We start from the raw sequence: 19,933 nt of genomic DNA on the forward strand, positions 1-19,933 counted from the left end.
GATGGTTCATATCCTGTATCTAGCAACACAGATATCCTCATCTCTTTGTGTTTTCTTAGTTATATACAAAAATGTGCTCAATTCAGTAGGAGTAAATATATTATAATATAATCCTTTATCAGTTTAATATAATAAATTTGACTATGTTTGTCCTCCAGGTTTAATTATGAACATGTTGGGCTGGGGTTGTGGCTCAGTGGTGGAGCTCTTGCCTAGCACATGTGAGGCACTGGGTTCTATCTTCAGTACTTCATTATAAAAATGAATAAAAGGAATACAGTTATTGTGTCCACTTACAACTAAAAATATTTTTTAAAATATGAACTTGTTAAAGTTAGGAAATATTTTGATCTAGTTATTCAAAACTTAAATGTGTCTTGGGGCTGGGATATAGCTCAGTGGTAGAGCGTACACTTAGCATGCACAAGGTCCTGGGTTCAATGCCCAGCACTGACCTGCCCCTGCCCGCCCCCTGCCAATTTGTTTTAAATGTATCTCTATTCAAATCATTTTTATTTTCTTTATTTTTCTGGGTATTCAAAGAAATTAATTATGAAATAAAACATGATTCTTATCCTTAAGGAACTTTTTATCCCCCTTTCAAGATTGCAAACTCCATGCTGAATGATGTTGAATGAAAGGGTGACCACAGAGGGATAATCTTCACCTTGATCGCTGTGGGAGAACATGGTGGATGTCACTTATCATTAGTTACATGCTGATAATATGACAGCAAAGCTCACCATGTCAGCTACATCTAAATAACTATGTGAATATGTCCATCTGTGAAGTAACCATGAAATAGAGAATAACTTAGAAGAAATAAAATTTTTTAAACATTTATTTTTTAGAAGTAGTTGAACACAATACCTTTATTTGATTTATATTTTTATGTGGTGCTGAGGATCAAACCCAGGGCCTCCCACATGCTAGACGAGCGCTCTACCGCTGAGCCATAATCCCAGCCCAGAAATATTTTTTTTTAAATGCATTTATGGCTGGGTGGGGTAGTGTACTTCTGTAATCCCAGCAGCTAGGGAGGCTGAGGCAGGAAGATCAAGAGTTCAAAGCCAGTCTCAGCAAAAGTGAGGCACTAAACAACTTAGTGAGACCCTGCCTCTAAATAAAATACAGAATAGGGCTGGGGATGTGGCTCAATGGTCAAGTGCCCCTGAATTCAATCCCTGGTACCCCCCCAAAAAAGAAAGTATTTGTGACAGGCAATCTCTATAGATTGAGATTATTTAAAGAAATCCTGTGAACTTTCATAGGGTGAAATTTATGATGTAGATTTACTGATGGGTAATTTTCAGTGCTTAGTATATACTGTGAAATTCTAGTGTTTGTTTATTATGAAAACACATTCAAAAGCTGGTTGTGAATTTATCTTACACTTCAGATAGCAACAAATTTTTGTTGTACCTCTCTTCCAGATTTTGCTTAGAATGTAGTTATCTGTGAATCAGTCTTCTATTTTAAACACTTTGAGAGTATCTTCATTTTCTTATCTCCCATAGTATTTTGTCCATAGGAAAAGGCTCTCCATATATATTTGTCACATTGGATAGTGACTTACTAACATCTGCATGTTCAGCTTTTTCTTTTTCTTCTATGAAGACAGAAAATTGGGCCAGACCTCTCTGTGAATTTTTCTTAATGGATTAGTATTTCTAAGAAGCACTATAAAGGCTGTGTGTGTGTGTGTGTGTGTGTGTGTGTGTATACACATATACATGCAGGCATATATGTACATATATCTATGTGTATATGTTATCTTTTACTATATATACATACATATATATTCCTATTCATTTTCCTCAGAATTTTTGAAATCTCAAAAGACCTATACTTCACTTTGTAATTATCCTAAATTTTTTTTCTTAGGTGAAAACAGCATGAGCAACCATTCATCCCTACTATAATTAATACCTTTAAAAAGAGCTTTTTTCTGCTAATGGAAAAGTTTAGTTAGGTATCAAGCCAACCATGTCAACAATTACATCACCCTGATAACTATGAACTAGGTTATTAGTTCATGCAAATATGCAAAAGCCTGAAGCACTGGAGCTTGGTAGTTGTTGCAGAATCAGCATTTGCTGATTCACCAGTGTTTTGGAGGCTGTACAAAGAATATGGACTAATATGTAATGTTTGCATTGAATTCTGTGGCCATTTTTGTTCAGATTTTTAAAATAAAATGATCTATTTAAAACAGAATTATAGGCAATGAGAGTGCATTTGGGATGCACATCAACTTCACTTCCAAACTGGTCTTCAACTATCAATTTAGCAGCTGGAATGATCCTTTTAAAACAGAAGTCAGACTGTGTTCAAAACTCTCCAAGAACTTCCATTTTCACTCAGACTAAAAATCAGACTTTGTACTGTGGCCTGCAAGATGCCAAGATGTGCCTTTTGTCTTTCCTCTCTGCTCTGGTCTTCTGGATACTCCCCTCCCCTAAAACACACACACACACACACACACACACACACACACACACACACACACTTCTGCCTCAGTGGTCTGCTTGCTGTTTCGGCAGCCCTCATGCTTCAGGGCATTTGCTCCTATTGCACTTTCACTTCCTCACTTTCTGGTTTTTCCAAATATCACCTCTCCAGAGAGGCCTTTCTTGAACACCTGTTTAACATTTGAACTTCCCACTCCAGTACTTCCTACCTACATCTGCCTTACTCTTCCTCTATCACCATCTTACACAGTATATATATATATTACTAATTTATTGTGTTTACTATCTGCTTCCCTCCCAAAATGAGGCCAGGCATTTTTGTTTGTTCAGAATAGTGCCTAGCATTTCCTAGGTACTCGAAAAGTAATTTGCTGAATGATTTAATGAAAGCCTGAAGGAACCTGGATTTTAGGGGCCATAGGAAAGACACCAGCAATCCCTAACTTCATAAGCTACAAAGCATATGTGATAGAGACAGAAATAGTAAAGCTTTGTTCTCTGCTGCCTTTAAGAAGTAATAGAGCTTATTTGGCCAGCCATGAGGTGTGACCTTGTGTTGTTCAGGAAAAGTGGTGGAAATGTTGACTTGAAAATGCCCTGAGAAAGGAGTGATTGATTTACATGAGGAAGACAAGTTACTTCTGGGAAAATTAAGCAAAGGCAAACTTAGAGATTTGGGGAGGCAGCAATAGGCAGAATTTAGGGAAGAAGTATCCAAAGAAGATTTTAAGGAAGATTTAAGGAAGATTTTCTTGCATGATACAATTTTTCTTTCAAGCTCTTTTTTAGCTCTTATTAAAGATATTTTGCAAGGCTTTTGCAATTAGATTTACAAATTCACAGTCCTAGATATTTAAGGTTGCAAAGAGGAAAAAGAAATGTCCACAATATGTAATTTTAGAACATTTAAGAATCCTAAAAGTCTTAAAATGTGTCAAATGAATAATTTAAAAAAGAAATGAATTAGACTCATATTTATGTTGCCATGGTTAAATCTCAAAATATAACATTGAGTAGAAAATAGATAGTTATAGAATATCTATAATGTAATGTGCATGCTAAAGTATAATTTATCCAAAATTCAAAAACCTTACTGTCATACAAAATGAACACATGTGAAAGATTTAATTTAAAGTATTAATTAATTAGAACAGTAGTAATATATTAAAGCAGATCAAAGGAAATTAAAAAAAAATATGAGCATATATATGAAGTCAAGGATTATGAAATGAATTGCTTGTGGATGCAAAACTGGTTAATATCTTATAGCATTGTGATATTAAAGGTTTGAGGTCATCTTTCTATATTGGAGGTTGTCAGTTGTATCTCCACCAGGCAAAAATTATTTATCTTATTATGGACAAGAATCATTAGCATTACTATCAGTTATCTATGACTTAACCTTTAACCCTGACAGTTTTAAAATAGCCAAGTCAACAGAAAGGCATTGAAATATGTTGTCTTTAAGAGAAATCCATTTTTTTTTTTGCACAATTCCCAGTCTTTTTGGTTTTTCCTGATATGTGATTCCACTAGTTAAAATGTAAAATTGTACTCATTCTGCTCATTGTACATATACATTGTACATATCTGCTCATTGTACATATGCTACAGTAGTACCAAAAATGAATGGGAAAGCTATAAGCCAAAGTTCTTTGAGTACTTGCCCATTTGGAGGATGGAAGAAGTTACTGGTTTGAATGCCAGAAATCACATTTTCTCTATCTTTAATATTTCTCTCGTGTGTGTGTGTGTGTGTGTACATATATATGATAAATGTATACAATAATATATACATATTTACAGAAATACATATGTGAATGTATATATTTCTATAAATAGAAACATGTATCTGATATATATGGTATGATACCTTTATATAGGTAGATATAGGTATAATATATATATTTACATATATGTATATGAAACATTTATTACAGTATGATAAATGATATAGTTGTTCATTTCAGAGTGGTGGGGATTGTTGGATTATTTTTGTATCTTTAAAAAATTTCTTAGTCAAAAAAATTATTTATGACTTTCTCTCATGTGGTCCAAGCACTTCATTGTAAATGTGTAGAAACTAAAATTTACCTATCTTATCACATTTATGCAGCTATTCATTAGACAATTTTTGTCTCCTGGGTCTGCTGTTTCCTCTATTTCAACCTTATTCTCTGTTGAAGAAATATTCAAGTGTTCAGATTCAACTATGGTTTTAGGTCATGGTTAGCAAGTGTTCACGGATGGTAAAGCTTTGGTTTATAATTGGTCTCCTGTGAAAATTTGTCAGAATTTTTATCAAGATGAAATAGTAAATTGTAGATTTGCTTCCCATTATAGCTGGGACTCTTCTTGTTTAATCCACTGTCATTACTGCCCTTCAGTGGCACTTTGTCATGTGTTGTAGGGAGTATTGACCTTTTAAGCCACCTGTGAAGGTAGTGCTGACTGCTCTTGGGGGGGTTTCCCCTTCTCATTTGTCTTGCCATAATCAACATGCCAGAATTTATGTCTCACGGTGAATGTTCAGTTAAAATTAAATGGGATTCCAGCTACTTCGTACATTGTAGAAGGTCACATCCTGCTGAGCTTCACAACTTTTAGAGAGTCAGTAGGAAACGGTTAACAGGTTCTTTTGTCAAAAGACGTGTGAGAGATGTCAAAAACAGACCCTGCCAAACCTTTCTTATAGAGCCCTGAGCTTAAGGACAATTTAGGCAAAAATGGAATGTGGGTGGTTTGGACCAAGAATTCCTACCCTCCTTCCGTAACCCTCCTTCCATCGGCTTATTAGCCCATACTCCTCCTTGTGCTCACCCCAAGTCAGGCTTGACTTAGATGATGAAATGCATGAGCTGTCTTTTCATCTTCCAAGCAAATGGAATATGCTGTTTGCAGTGATTAAGAGAATGAGGAGCTCATTGTGCAACTGCTTTGGTGATGGTGACAGTGAACTTGAGGAGCAGGGGTGGTGTCCTGTTTAATCTTTACCTCACCTGCCCAAGCAAAACCATGCAAACGAATACAACACTTCCTTGTGGTGGCTTCACATCACTCTCCAGTGCCCTTCAGACTGTGACACTCCTACACACAGTGTTCTGCCTCATCGGCTTTCCTCCCTACCCTCCAGGGACAGCCAATCCTACTCATACCAAAACACTCATCCTCTGTCCACCTTCCCATTCTTCTCAGACCCTCAATCCATGGTTGGTAGGGCACACTTATTGTGCCCTGTGTAGGAGCCTTGTTTCTGTTCCTTTTAGTTGTCCCTGGGTGGATCTTTCCAGGGAGGAACCAGATGAATGAGGTAGGAAGTGCTTTCTTGTGATTATCAGTTCTAGTCCTAATCCATTGTTTACCTTTGTCTCAAGTTGCATATGGCTGTCTTCTCTGCCCAACTCTGGTTTTATAAGAAAAGAATCCATGTCATTGTGTTAATAGGACAATGAGAGTCACCTTCCAAATTCAGAGAACAAACTGGGCATGTTCTCCACAGGAACAATAAGTCTTTCCATGTGAATTCAAGTAGAGAGGACTAAGAGGAAGAAGCACTTTGTGAAAAGAGGGTGTTTGACTTTGAGATTGGATTATGGGCAGGGCAAAAGGACTCTACTCCTCCTTGGGTGAGGCTGAATGAACACATTTGAGGATGGAATGCTGAAACTTGAGTTCATAACTCAGGTTTCTTTAGTGTTGTTTTTGTGGTCGTACACCTATGTCCCTAATGGAGAAAACTTTTTATGAGGCCAAATGTTAGAAATAGGATAAATTACAAGAGAGTTCTGCTAAAGAAGTGGCATTGTTTTGTTTTACCTGACAGGTTATCCCCTGTTTTTCCCTTAGGTAACTCTGCCCAAGAAAAGCAAGCCAGAATTGACTTAGTCATGCTGGTGAAAGGGAAGAAATGTTTATTTTGCCTAAATGATGCTTCCATTATTTTATCATTTCATGGATAAATGAGTAGGTGTGGTCATGAACACCTGGGGAGCCTGCCTCATGCTTGAATGCCTTAAGCTTCTCCTTTCCTGGGCAGAAAAATGCATGATACCTAGATGAATAAATAATCACCATAGAGTTCAGTGCAGCATTTTTCACCATGAGAAAATGACATGAACAATCAAAGCACACTGCATTTGTTATTATTAATGGAGGTAGTACCCTGTATTGTGTAATTTATGCAAATACTCAAAGGGCCAGCCCACCTGGAGCTTCCTTATCTTGGGATTCAATGCAGATTGTAGAGCTGGGTGTAGCTCTAGCATGCACAAGGTCTTGGGTTCAATCCCCAGTACCCCCCTCCACACACACACATATTGCATTTCATTTATTAGGTATCAGCTACCTAGAGCAATAAGATTAGGTAATACTCAGAAGTACTAGAAGTGGTAGTTTTGAGATAGACAGACCTTCCCCTCCCCCACTTGGATATTCCATAGAACATCTCAGTAGAGTCCCAAATTTAAAAAGTATTAATATATATACAGATCTAGGTATTGGGGCTTAAGTGCAGTATAAAATGCCCCTTTACCCTAAGAATGTTAGCAACAAATTGTTTTATGAGCCCAAGCTCCTAATTCTTTTTTTTTATATTTATTTTTTAGTTTCAGGTGGGCACAATATTTTATTTTTATGTGATGCTGAGGATCAAACCCAGTGCCTTACGCATGGGAGGCAAGTGTTCTACTACTTAAACCACAACCCCAGCCCCTGTTTCTTCTTTTTTGTTGTTTTTGTTTTTTTCAAGAATTTATTTTATTTTTTATTAGTAGAATATATTTTGACATACTTACATGGAATATAACTTCCCATTCTTATGATTGTACATGATGCAGAGTCACACTGGTAGTGTGTAAGTATAGAGATTTATTTCATGTACACATGAAAATCAGGTTTGATCTGTATTCTATAAACTCTGGTTTTGTTATTTGGAGGGCATTTCATGTTTGATAGCTCCCTGTTTGACTTTTGAGATTTAAAAAAGTTCCAAGTCTGTGATAATTTTAATGCCATCCCTAGCTTCATGTTGAAGATTGATGGATTATCGAAGGCACTTTTGATTGTATAGTGTGCTCAGATTATTCATGGCATTTGTCAGTGAGCTATGCCTCCAATTATTTAAATAAAACCCATCTTCAGGTTTTACTTATACATTTATTTGTGAGATTCTTTTGGATCATATTTTTGGATTACAGTTACATCTTTTTTTTGATAGACTTTAACTGGTACAATTGTGACATTTTTGTTTATGTTTTTATTTTTTTCTGAATCTGAATTGTTGGCTATTTTGCTTTCTGGGTTTTTCTATATGGTTCTTTGGAAACTTCAATTGTTAAAGGTTTTCCTGAAACAATGTCATATTTCACTGGATAAGATGGTCATTGGATTGCTACTGATATTTATACAGATATCTTATTTATTTTATTTTTATGTATAAACATTAATAATGAAATGTTAAGAAATATTTATGAATTATATAGATAAAATACTAAATATATAGAATACAAATAGTCATTTCAAAAATAATTAACCCGATTTTCAGTTTATTTGCTCAAACAAGTTTGCTAAGATTTCCAGGATATAAGTTTGTCGTTTATAATTTGTTTTATTAACATCAGCAAGTTAATAAATCTAGTATTCCATTACTGAAATGGAATGAAACATTAATTTAACACTAACTATGTTATATAGTATCTTTTCAAAACAATCAGACTATTTGATTTAATGATGATGAATTTAGTAGGTTGAATACAGTTCTTGATAGATGAGTTGATAATATCACAATCCACCTTCATAATTAAGTATCAAGGGTCTATTCTTATCCAACAACTTCTTTAAGGCTAAGTAAACATGATCATAATTAAACTCAGATAATACTAGAAAATGTTGATTGCTACAGTCAGGAAAATAAAAAATTCAGCCTGACCTTAAGAAATTATGAATGTGAATGTTGACAAATGATAATAAGGAGCAAACACCTAAGAAAGAGGACAGGCTCCCAAGTCAATATTGCTAGAAGAAATTGAGTTTGGGTTTGAAATGTATTCCTTGAATATTTAGAAATGTCCCTTTTAAATATTTTATCCAAACCCTGAAATGTGTCAACTCTTGTACCTATTAGGGGTCAGGGGATCATTCCTGTTTCTGGAACCTGGCATAACTGAGGCCTGGCCTGAATAATAATAGCATCACACTAAACTGTTAATGATGGTTGAGGGCAGCCCAGTAGGGGATGGTGAAGTCTTGACACCCTGAACGCTGTTACAGAGGAGGTGAGGGAAGGTGGGGGGTTATCCCCTTTTTCTAACTACTGTACTGGTGATGGAGAACAAAATGCCCATCTGCACTGAAGGAGAGCGCTCCAAAATGAGATAATAACCACTTCACTGTCAATGGTTTTGTGTTTGCCTATTCTTTGAGCCTTGAGAAAGTTACTTTGGAATTGAATTAGCCATTTTTTTAACCTTCTACTAGCAGAAACAGAAAAAGTGCTTTGTGGCCATGTATAGTAATTTATTTCTATTTACTGGGTATTCAAGATACAACCAGTAGCTAGCATGCTTATAAAGGGTCATCAGTATTATCTTAAAGGTTCTAGAATCTGTTTTGTGATTCCAAAATATGTACCTTAATGAAGAATTTGAATTCAGTGTGCAAGATGAAAAATGAATGAGTGGTGAAGAACATTTATCTTAGGCATCAGCTGTGCTATTGACAAAAGGCACAAATATGAAATTTGTCTAAATAATTAGATTTTTAATTAGTGCATCATTGTAAGATTAATGTCATTGCGCTTCATTGCATGTAATTTTTTATTAGAAATTTCATGTCAACAAAGATGCTACCTGTGGTTTGCTGATTTGAATCCTTAATTTATCACTTGTGCATATGGCATGTCACATATTTGCAGACGGGAGCTGAAAGAAGGCATGTGATTGTAGCTTCACTGGCAGTGAGGAATATTGATGGTGTTATGCTATATGAATGCATTACAGTTTCTAATATTCAGTTGACTGCCATCCCTTGAATATTAGTGGATACTTAGTAATTTGCAGTAATGTTAGCAATAGTATGAGCAAATATTCCAGGTGGTTCAAACTAGTCTGTTCCTCCCTTGGACATGCTTGAACATTGTTAGTGCTATATTCTCCCTTAAAACTGTTTTTTTCTTTCTTTTTGACAGTTGCCGAACAAGCAACCGGAAAAGCTTGATAGGCAATGGACAGTCACCAGCATTGCCTAGACCACACTCGCCTCTCTCTGCTCATGCAGGTAACTGATCATTATTTCTTGAGTGTTGTCTTATTTCTTTTTTTGAACTTTTTCAGTTATTACTTTTTTCCTTTTATAAATTTTCAGATGATGTGAGACATTTGAAATATGCTTGGGTAGATATGATAGCTCATATAAAGATGATAAGTGTTGAGAATTATTCAGTGTGTTTCTCCCTAAGCTTGAACTTGTCTATTAGATAGACATTGTGAGGATGATGAAGATTCAACATATGAGGCCATGACTTCAAGTACTTTATAGAACTATAGGGATGTGAGGGACATAGTACAAAAACTCTGCAATGAATGCTTTTTTGTTGATGTTGTTTTGTTTTTTATTGCTTTGCATGCTTTTAAATCTCAAGTTAGTTTTTTATCTTTAGTTCTACCTAAAGTGATGCAAAGAAGAGAAAGGTTAATTCCAATCAGGAAAGTCAGGGAGAAATAGAAGGAGCTGCTTGCTTATTAATATGTTAAAAGATGGTCAAGGTTTTGGCAGGTAGAATTGAAATGAAAGATATAATTCCCAGTGTATGGCTAGAGTAGGGGATGTACATGCTCGATTGTACAGAGAACATGAAGAAAGAAAGGCAGATGAAGGTCAGGGAGAGGAAGGGCTTTTGACATTGAGCTTCCCAGGATTTTGAGGAAGATCTGTGTTTTAGGAAAGGGTCTTCAGGACTGTGAAGGATTAGGGTTGAAAGAGTGAGTGTAGCCTGATTTCCATGGTGCTCTTGGGAAAACTCTAGTTTGACACTGATGGGCTCTTGGATGCACTTGGTTTCATATTAAAATGTCAGTCTGTCACTGACCCCCCACCAAGGCAGGGGTCACTCCAGTTGAGGGTGAGAGTTGACTATTATGGTTGGGAGAAGAAGAGAGAGTTGATCCTCTGGAATGACATATTATTTCACCCACAGCAATCGCTAAAAGGTGGTAAAATAAAAATGTAAAAGATGAGTTGGTAAAATTATGGGTACTATAAAGTGACCACTAACATCCATAAATGCTTTTCCCAGGAAGAACTTTAGAGAAGCCCTTGGCACTTGCAAGGATGTGCTTGAAACTCTGCATGGTAGCATCATAGGTAATAGCCAGACATTTGAAACAACCTAAATCTCCATCAGTTGAGAAATAGCTAAATGAACCACAGCATAGTGATAGTGAAAAACACACAAATGAACTAGCCCTACACATTTCTGCTTGGATGAAATTCACATAAATGTTGGGCAACAAAAGCAAATTTCAGAAGAACATTGCTCAAGCCATTTGTATAAAGTTAACATGGCACTACATACAATATTTTATTTAGGCATATATGTTTATATGTTATATATGTTGTGTATTTTACAACAATATCTGCATATTATAAAATGGCACATAAATATGTTTGTAATGAGAGTTTAAAGGAAAATAGTGATTTATTATTTACTTCTAAGAAGTGTGAGGAGGGGGAAATAATTGGGGTAAGGAGCACAAAGTTGGTGATATTATATTTCCAAAGTTGTAATGAACACACAATTATTTATGTTATTATCATGTATACTTTTGAAAATTCCACTAGATCACTGTAACAATAGTAAAGCCGATAGAGGGTCAAGCAAGGATAAATTGTATTTTTCCTCCTAAGCATTGTATTTCTCCTGCACTCAGTGCAGAACCTCGAAGTATTACTGGATGCTAAGTGAATGATGAATCCTGTTTCTTATTTACAATTCAATAGTGATTCAAGAAATATAATCTTAGCTGGGCACCGTGTTGCACCTGTAATCCCATAATCCCAGTGGCTCAGGAGGCTGAGGTAGGAGGAGTCTTATAAGTTCAAGACCAGTCTCAGTAACTTAGCGAGGCTCTAGGCAACTTAGCAAGACCCTGTCTCAAAAGAAAAAATGAAGGGATGGAGACATGTAAACACTCCTAGGTTCAATCCTTGGTACCAAAAAAAAAAAAAAAAAAAAAATGAGAGAGAGAAAAAGTTTAATCTTACTCCTCTTTTGGTAGTGTTTAGCAATAATTTTACCATCCTTTATGTGACCGTCTTTTATTGTTGTGATTTTCTTCAGTTCTAATGTGGAAAGGGAAGTAAATGTGGGTAAGACTTTAATGATTCTGTTAATTATTTTTCTTTTCTCTGTGGTCTTAGTTCAAATGATTTTCCCATCAGTGTTAATTTTTGAACTTGACTGGGAAAGTGGGCAGAGAGAAGCCTGTTGCATAGAGTGTGAGAGTATTTTTCTTCATTTTGTGGAGCCAACAGCTTCTTAGAGGCAGTGCAAGAGAGTTTTTGTGAGAAGTGCCATTTATCACAGTCTGGTAGGTTCCTATTTTTGCAGAGGAAGAAGAAGATATAAACTGAGGTGCAGTCCTCATGTCTTGATCACAGGCAGTGGCTGTGACTCATGACACCTGCCACATCTCTGACTCTCCCTCTGTTGTCTCTATCCTGTGGGGATTCCTCAATATCTCCCATGTCTTTTCGGACACAGGAGAAAGAAAAAGCCACTTCCTCTCAGCACTCATTAGTCTAGAACTCAGAGCTTCGCTTTATGTTGTTCTTTGTTGGATTGTAATCTTTTCTGGATTGTATGAGCCCAGCCACCCCTCAGTGGCACAAGGATCACTAGAAATGGGCACATTAATTATTTGTGTATGTATGTGTATCAGGAATGCTCTGAGCAAAAACAGATATTGGCCTAGTGTTCTGTAGCAGATCCTTACACACAAAATAGTGTATTTGAGGACCTGGGGGTTTCTAAAAGAATAGTAGACAGTCCATTTTTAAAAAAGAAAAGTAAAGCTGGGTGTGGTGGCACATGCCTGTAAACCTAGTAATTCAGGAGGCTGAGGCAGGAGGATTGAGAGTTCAAAGCCAGCCTCAGGAATCTAGCAAGGCCCTATACAACTCAGCAAGACCCTGTCTCTAATAAAACATAAAAAAAAAGGCTGGGGATGTGCCTAGGTGGTTAAGTGCCCCTGGGTTCAATCCCTGGTACCAAAGGAAAAAAAAAAAGAAAAGTAGAAAAATCACATGTGTTACAGGAAGTTTGTAAGCATGAAATATAATCCTGAAGTCCCCAATGACAGGCTGATGTATGTCTCATAAATTAAAAATATGTATAAAATAAGCAAAATAAAAAGAAAACAAAGTATGAAAAGTATTTGTGTATCCATAAATGACTGCCCATCTGAGTGCCTTGGTATAGAAGTAGCTTGTCTAAATTGATATGAAGTGGTGAATGAACCAACAGAAATGTGCAAAGGCATGGATATCATGTCATGGAAAAAAAAGGCCACAAAACATGAAATTTTATTTCATTGTTCTCATAAAACAAAAGTGAACCAGGATAATGAGATAGTATCATTGTCCCACAATGATAAAATTGATAATTGATAGAATCCCAACATTGCAGAGATGTAGGGAAGCAGTCCCTTTTACATGGTGTGTTAATATGAATAAATAAAACCATTTGGTTAGTGGTTTGTAGGGTTGATTAAATTTTCAAACTCATTTACCCCTTGACCCAGTGAATCTATATAAATGAATTTATCTTACTGATATTCTCACAGAAATAACATCTTAACTGTAACATTGCTTATAACTAGAATGGGAAATTGTTGCCAGTTTTTTATTTAACTTGTCCTTCAGTGATGGACTGCTTATGTGTAGAATGATTCAGGCATAATAGCTGTACTTGGTTGTTATATAGAATGTGGTGGGCTTTTATGTGGTGGCAATGGAAAGATACCCAAGATAAATTGTAAGTACTAAGTTGTCTTTTCATGTTCATGTGCTTTAGAGTGCACACACACGCATACACTCTGGTGTGCTCATGCATATTCATAGAGCATTTGTGGAAAGAGAAAGGAGAGATTGTTAGCTGTTTATTTGGGGGGAATATGAAGGTAGGAAAATTAGCATGTAGTGCTTTTGTTATTAAAAAAATAAGGTTCTAAAAACAATATTTACGGTAGTTTTCTGTTACTGTATAAGAGATCACTAAAAATTTAGTGGCTTAAAACAATGTGCACTTATTAATCTTGCAGTTCTATAGGACAGGAATTTGGGCAGCTTGCTTGAGTTGTCTGCTCAGTGCGTCTTAGGCCAGAATTAAGGTGGTGGTTGGGCAGACTCTTTTCTGGAGAATGGGAAAGAAAGCACTGCCAAGTGTATTTAGTTCCTCAGAGGGACTGAGTGCTGCCTGACCCCATCCTGCCTGACCCCAAGGCTGCTCTCAGCCTCCAGAACTGCCCTCCTCATCCTCAAGCCAGCAGTCATACATCCAGGCATTCTCTTGCTTCAAGTCTGACATCTCCTCCTTCTATCAGCTGGAGAAAACTCACTCTGTTGAGGGGAATGGCTTTAAAATTCTGCCTAGCACAATATCACTTCCATACTGAATTTTAATTCAGATTGTTAGAAGTGTGAGCTCTGAGTGATATTTAGCCATCAGACTACATGGAGATAAGTGAGACTCATAAGATAACCTGAGGCTTTTAAAGTCCTAAAGTATCAAATGTAGGTAATCCTGTGGGCCAAAACATTTATTCTTGTTTCTTCAAATTTGTTCTACTGGGAATTTGCAGGTGACTACTTTGATTCTTTTATAAGAAGGTTTTTTAGGAGGAAAGAAAGGAGTCTTACTGTCTTATTAGGAAACTCTTAAGAATTACCAAAGAAATATACATAAATCTCCAAGTCTATGAAGATATGTAACTTTTGGTTAAAAAGGGATTCCATTTCTGAATGTTTACTTGCTACTGTATTTACTTGCTATTGTATCATGTCCATCTTTAAAAATACTTGCTACTGTATTTGGTGCAACTTGGTTCACCAAGCTCCTCCTCAAAGATCTAACTGAGCTAAAGGAGGCTCAGGGAGGTGAAAATAATCAGAGAAATGGAGAGATCGTATGAAAAAATACAACTCCAAGAAGACAGTAAAAAAACATAGAAAAGCTTTGCAGTAGGCACATGGGGACTGGGCAACAAAATAAAAGATTCCAAATCCCACTATTCAAAATGAGCCACTCTGAACACTTTGGTGTATATTGTATGGTACTAAGAATGCAGCCCAGGGCTGTGAACATGGTAGGCAAGTACTCTCTACTAAGCCATCCTTTTCCTGTTTTAGTTTATTTTGAGATCGTGTGTTGCTAAGAGTTGCCCTGGTTGCCTCAGCCTCCTGAGTATCTGGGATTGCAGGTGTGCACCATTGATCCTGGCTTTTGTTTGTTTGAGGTATGGGGAATTGAACCCAGGGCCTCACACACAAACGGCAACTACTCTGCCACTGAGTTATTCCTCAGCCCTCTATGAACATTTCAGGGCATATCTCTTCAGTAAACTCTGTTCACCAAGCCCCTTCCTCAAAAATGTAACTAAGCTAAAGGAGGCCCAGAGAGGTGAAAATAATCAGAGAAATGGAGAAATTGTATGGATTGTTTGAAAACAATACAACTCCAGGAAGAAAACTGGAAAACCCAGAAAAGCTTTGCTATTTCCTAAATACCTTAAAAGAGCGTACTATAGGGATACTGCTACATCGATGTTCATAGCAGCACAATTCACAATAGCTAGACCAACCTAGATGCCCTTCCGTCTTTTTTGAGCCACACATGTAAATCAGTCTCACCTCTTTACAACTTGCTCACCTTTTTTTGCATAGCCATTCTTCTCACCTTGATTGTATAACTCTTTCGCCACATGTGACACTAAATTGGACTGGGGGTGGGGTGGGGGTGGTGGTGGTGGTAAAGGCAGTGGTTTTACTGACAGGCAGGCTAATACAAATAATTGAAACCTAAGAGTCTGGGAATGAGATGGGGATAGGAAGAAATACTGAAGGTGGACTAATGAATTTAAAGATGACATCTGGAATAGAACAGGATCAGTAAGTATCTCAATGTGCTAGAGCTATCTCTGCAAGCATCATTTATGGTGTAGCCCAGTGCCATCCTTGATATCAGCAAGAAACTTGGTAATAATCCACTGCCCCAATAATGTTACCTATAAACTTGAAAGATGTATAATCGAGTAGTAAGGAACTTATGAAAATCTGAGATTCTGGCCCACAACGGAAACCAAATACTTACTGTGGTTACCAATATGCGTGTGATTGTGCCATTTTAAGGATATGGTAAAACTTCATAAGAAATTTTGTAGACTCTGTTTCCATGACTCTAATCTTCAAGCCTAATTAAAATATGATCTCCTGACTGTAAAAGTAAAGTTGGTTATTCATAGAAACTATGAGAAATCACATGAAAAATGTAACCCCCTTTAAATGCACTACTCAGAGATAACCGCACTTACCAGTGTATTATACCTCTCAGGTCTTTATGACATATGTATTGTGTGTGTCTGTCCACCTGCTTGTGTGACTCACAGGCCTGTGTTGAAACTCTAGTTCACTTCCCACTTTCCAGCACTGAATGTGTAGTTTTTAAGATCCTATTGATATAAGCCAAGCATAATATCTTAGTATTTTCAGTATGCATGATTTAGTACTATGGGATTTAAAATATTTCTATGCTCATTAACCATTTGTATCTCTTTCATTCATCTTTATTTTCACCCACCATCCCTCTTTTTTAATCAGATAGCATTCTTTTCTAATTTGCCATTTGATTTTTTAAAGCCCCCCCGTCCCCCAACTGCTTGCTGGAAGTTATTGCTTTGTTTAGTTTTTGTTTTGTTGGTTTGTTTGGTAGTCCAATCCGTCAGCCCTTCTCTGACTTTTCCCATTTTTGTTGCTGTTCAATGTTGTTGTAGTTTCAGTTTTCAGCAGGACTAGACTTGCTCTAAGCTCTTGTGCTCTGATCTCACTGCTTCCTGTCCTCCTTTATGCTTGACAAGTTTAATGTCAGTGACGTGGTTCTTTCCTGTCTCCTACTCTTAGTCTCTCAGTATAGAGTGATGGTTTCCCAAGCAGTGAGCAAGTTTTTGACCAAAAGAGTCTTTCCAGACTTTGCTAAACTTCACAGCTATGTTACACGGAGGGAAGACTGTGAGCCAAGCAGGCGTCAGAATGGTTTCTGGCCGCTCCCCAGCTTCCCAGAGATGGTGATACACATCCTTTCTGTTCAGATGTTTGTGGGGCCCTCAGGACTTCATGAAGTACACAGAAGAGAGACTGTTGCTTGTAAAATTTTCTTCGCTGGTGAGAGCAACTTAGTGGAAATGAATGATTTTTGAGTTGGAGGATTTCTTCTTAGATAAGGTGAGACTAGGCGCATAGCCCCGAGTGCAATGGTGCCTTCATTTCATTTATTTTGTGACTTTAATTCAAAAACCTGCAGGAGGTTTCCATGCTTGAAATATTATTTACCAAACTGTTTGAATGTGCTTTCTAGACCTTTATTAAAAATATTCTTTTGGCCTGATGGTGACTTCCCCAGGTGCTTAAACATGAGGGCTCAAGACAAATATTGTAGGTTCTTTGCTTCTTTATGTTTGGGGACTAGGAAAAAGCAAGATTATATGCCTGTAGAGGCATAGCCTTAACAGGAATTAAGTTTCTTGATGCCCTATATGGTCACTTTCTTTAAAATGATATAAATTTAATTTTATTTTTCTCCAGAGGGATCATTGATATAATCTGCCATTGCCATATTTTCAAATACACAATAAGCAGGTCTCAAAAAAATCAGCATAAACTTGTGAAATCTTGTCTTCAGTTTAAAGCACCTGAAGGTCCTCCTTGTAGAGTTTCATTTTATATTGGTTAAAATCAGCAAAATCAACTGAGTAAAATAAACTTTGATCCACTTAGTCAGCCTTAAGTAGAGCATCACCTTGGGACTCACTCAATTTTATTAAAACCTTTAATGGCCTCAAGACCAGCTTTCTTAATTCAGTATGTGTGTTAGAACTCCATCATTTCACAATGCTGTGTGATTTTAGGAATTTCATAAATCAATTTCTCTGAATTATGAAGAATACCATCTTTTTATTTTGTGCTGTACTCACGGGTTTTTAGTCCTTAGCCTTTGTGTAATTGTCAATTGTTGGCTTGAGTAACCACACATCTTGCCCTTCCTGCTTAAGGAAAAGAATGATAAAATCAGATGGACTGACGTCAGCCCTGTGTTTTCCTAGTTTTCGGCGCTGCTTTGTGTTGAGTTACTAATCGGGTGTGTATACCAATATCATTATTCTTTGTTAATTCCTTTATGTAGATCCACATGCCCTGTGACCTGCATTTGTCATTTCAGTCCTTCAAGAAGACTCTACTATTTACATGTAATCTATTCCTAATAATAATTTAACAACTGACATCTTTCATATTCCCCTAATCTCAATATAGGGAATTTAACTGGGATGACCTGTGTTTTAACTTTTTATTCACTCCTTAATAATAACTTAAAGCCATTGGAAGCTGACTCCTACATTTAATTTTTAAAGCTTCCCTGTTTAACAAAAGCAATACCACCTTTATTCATTTATTTATGTGTTTATTTGTATGCTTTTTAAGAACATGGGCCCCCTGGGCAGCCACTCAGAAAGATTTTATTCTCCCATCCATTATAAGGGCTTTTCCTTCTGTTTTCAAATTTTTACAGCTCGATCGCTCTCTTCTCTCTCTCTCTCTCTCTCTCTCTATATATATATATATATATATATATATGTGTGTGTGTGTGTGTGTGTGTTTATTCATCAGCATGACTTTTCTTTAGGTTTAGTTGTTGAAGCACCAGTTATCAAGTCATCAAGCCCTTCACAAACAAATATTTTTCAAGTTAGAACTGACAGGACTTGGTGAAAACTTGGAGATGGAGATGAGAGTAAGGTGATCAAAGCTGGCTTCTCCATGTCTCTCTGGGAGTATGAATGGTGGAGGGGACATTGTCCACAATGAAGGAGATAAAAAACAAAATAAACCAGGACTAAAGTAATGCCTAAGAGTTCACTTTGCTGAATGTTGGGTTTAAATGCTCATGAGACATGTAAGTGCATAAATAGACAGTTGTTATATAGTTTTAAAACTGAGAGGTCGAGTCTGGTTGGTTGATGTCAGTTCGGAAGCCTTCACTCACAGATGGCTGTGTAAAACCTTGGGAGGTGTGGAAATCATTGAATCATTTGGAGTGAGAAGACAGAGCCCCAGGACTGGGCCTGTAATGCCAGCATTTCAGGTCCTGGAAGAACAGAAGGCCTGCAGGAGATAGAGAAGCAGCATCCAGAGGAGCAGCAAGGAAGGACAAGGTAGTGTCATAGGGTCTGAGAGAGAAGACAGGACTCCCAGAAAGAGGGAGAGGAAAATCCCATTATCAAGTCATCAAGCCCTTCACAAACATTTATTGAAAGATTAAGTAACTGCTTATGTAAAAATGCCCATGCCTTCATTTAACTCTGACTAGAAATGCACCAAGTGTCCTAATGTAAGGCAAAAAGTTGCTTCCCCTAAACGGAGGAGTCCTCTTAATTACTGACGCACTTCCAAAACCCCACAGAGCCTGTTACTTCATTGGTATATTTTGAAAGTAGTTTTAGCATATCTTGCCTATACCTTATCCATAATAGAATGTTTCAACAATTGCTAAAAGCAAAGAGGGTGTCATTGCTTTTCAGATGCGTTAAAAAAGTTCAAAGAGCAGTTAAGCAAGGCAGAATTTCACCAAATTAAGGAAATCTAAAAGTCTCTCTCTCTCTCTCTCTCTCTCTCTCTGTCTCTCTGTCTCTGTCTCTCTCTCTCTCTCACACACACACACACACATACACATACACACATAATATTTTCTCTCTCTTCCTGGTACTGAGATTTGAACCCAGGGGTGCTCTACCACTTAGCTCCATCCCCAGCCCTTTTTAATTTTTTGAGTCTGGGTCTCACTAACTTGTCTAGGCAGGCCTTGGACTTGCCATCCGGCTAGCCTCAGCCTCTCAAGGACCTGGGATTACACATTGCACCCAGCTAAAATTGTCTATTTTTGATAGTAGGATAGATACCATAAATTTTTGAGATTACTTTTTCTGTGATGAAAGAAATTTTTATAAATTTTGGAAGGGAAAATATTCTTGAGAAATGGGAGTCTCAAATGGCTAATGTTCTTAAAAGTTACTGAGATAGGAGAATTTTTTTTTAATTTCATATTTTGTAAAATATTAGAAGTGAAAACCAAGATAATTGGCTCATTCACTGTGACTAAATTAAGAATAGACATTTTTAGATTTAAATCTCATAGAGTATGT

At 36.9% G+C, this 19,933-nt stretch overlaps 1 protein-coding gene across 2 annotated transcripts in view; it reads left to right on the forward strand.

Moving 5' to 3' along the window:
- The window catches only part of LOC113184202 (microtubule-associated serine/threonine-protein kinase 4-like), a 162,164-nt gene that overhangs the window by 39,171 nt on the left and 103,060 nt on the right, over positions 1-19,933 (forward strand). For both annotated transcript variants that reach the window (XM_026390814.2, XM_026390816.2), the window contains exon 2: positions 9,655-9,743. In XM_026390814.2, coding sequence (XP_026246599.2) covers positions 9,655-9,743 — 89 coding nt within the window. The remainder of the gene's footprint in view (positions 1-9,654; positions 9,744-19,933) is intronic.

Source organism: Urocitellus parryii, chromosome 1 (genome assembly GCF_045843805.1).
Source record: "Urocitellus parryii isolate mUroPar1 chromosome 1, mUroPar1.hap1, whole genome shotgun sequence".
NCBI classification, from domain to species: Eukaryota; Metazoa; Chordata; class Mammalia; order Rodentia; family Sciuridae; genus Urocitellus; species Urocitellus parryii.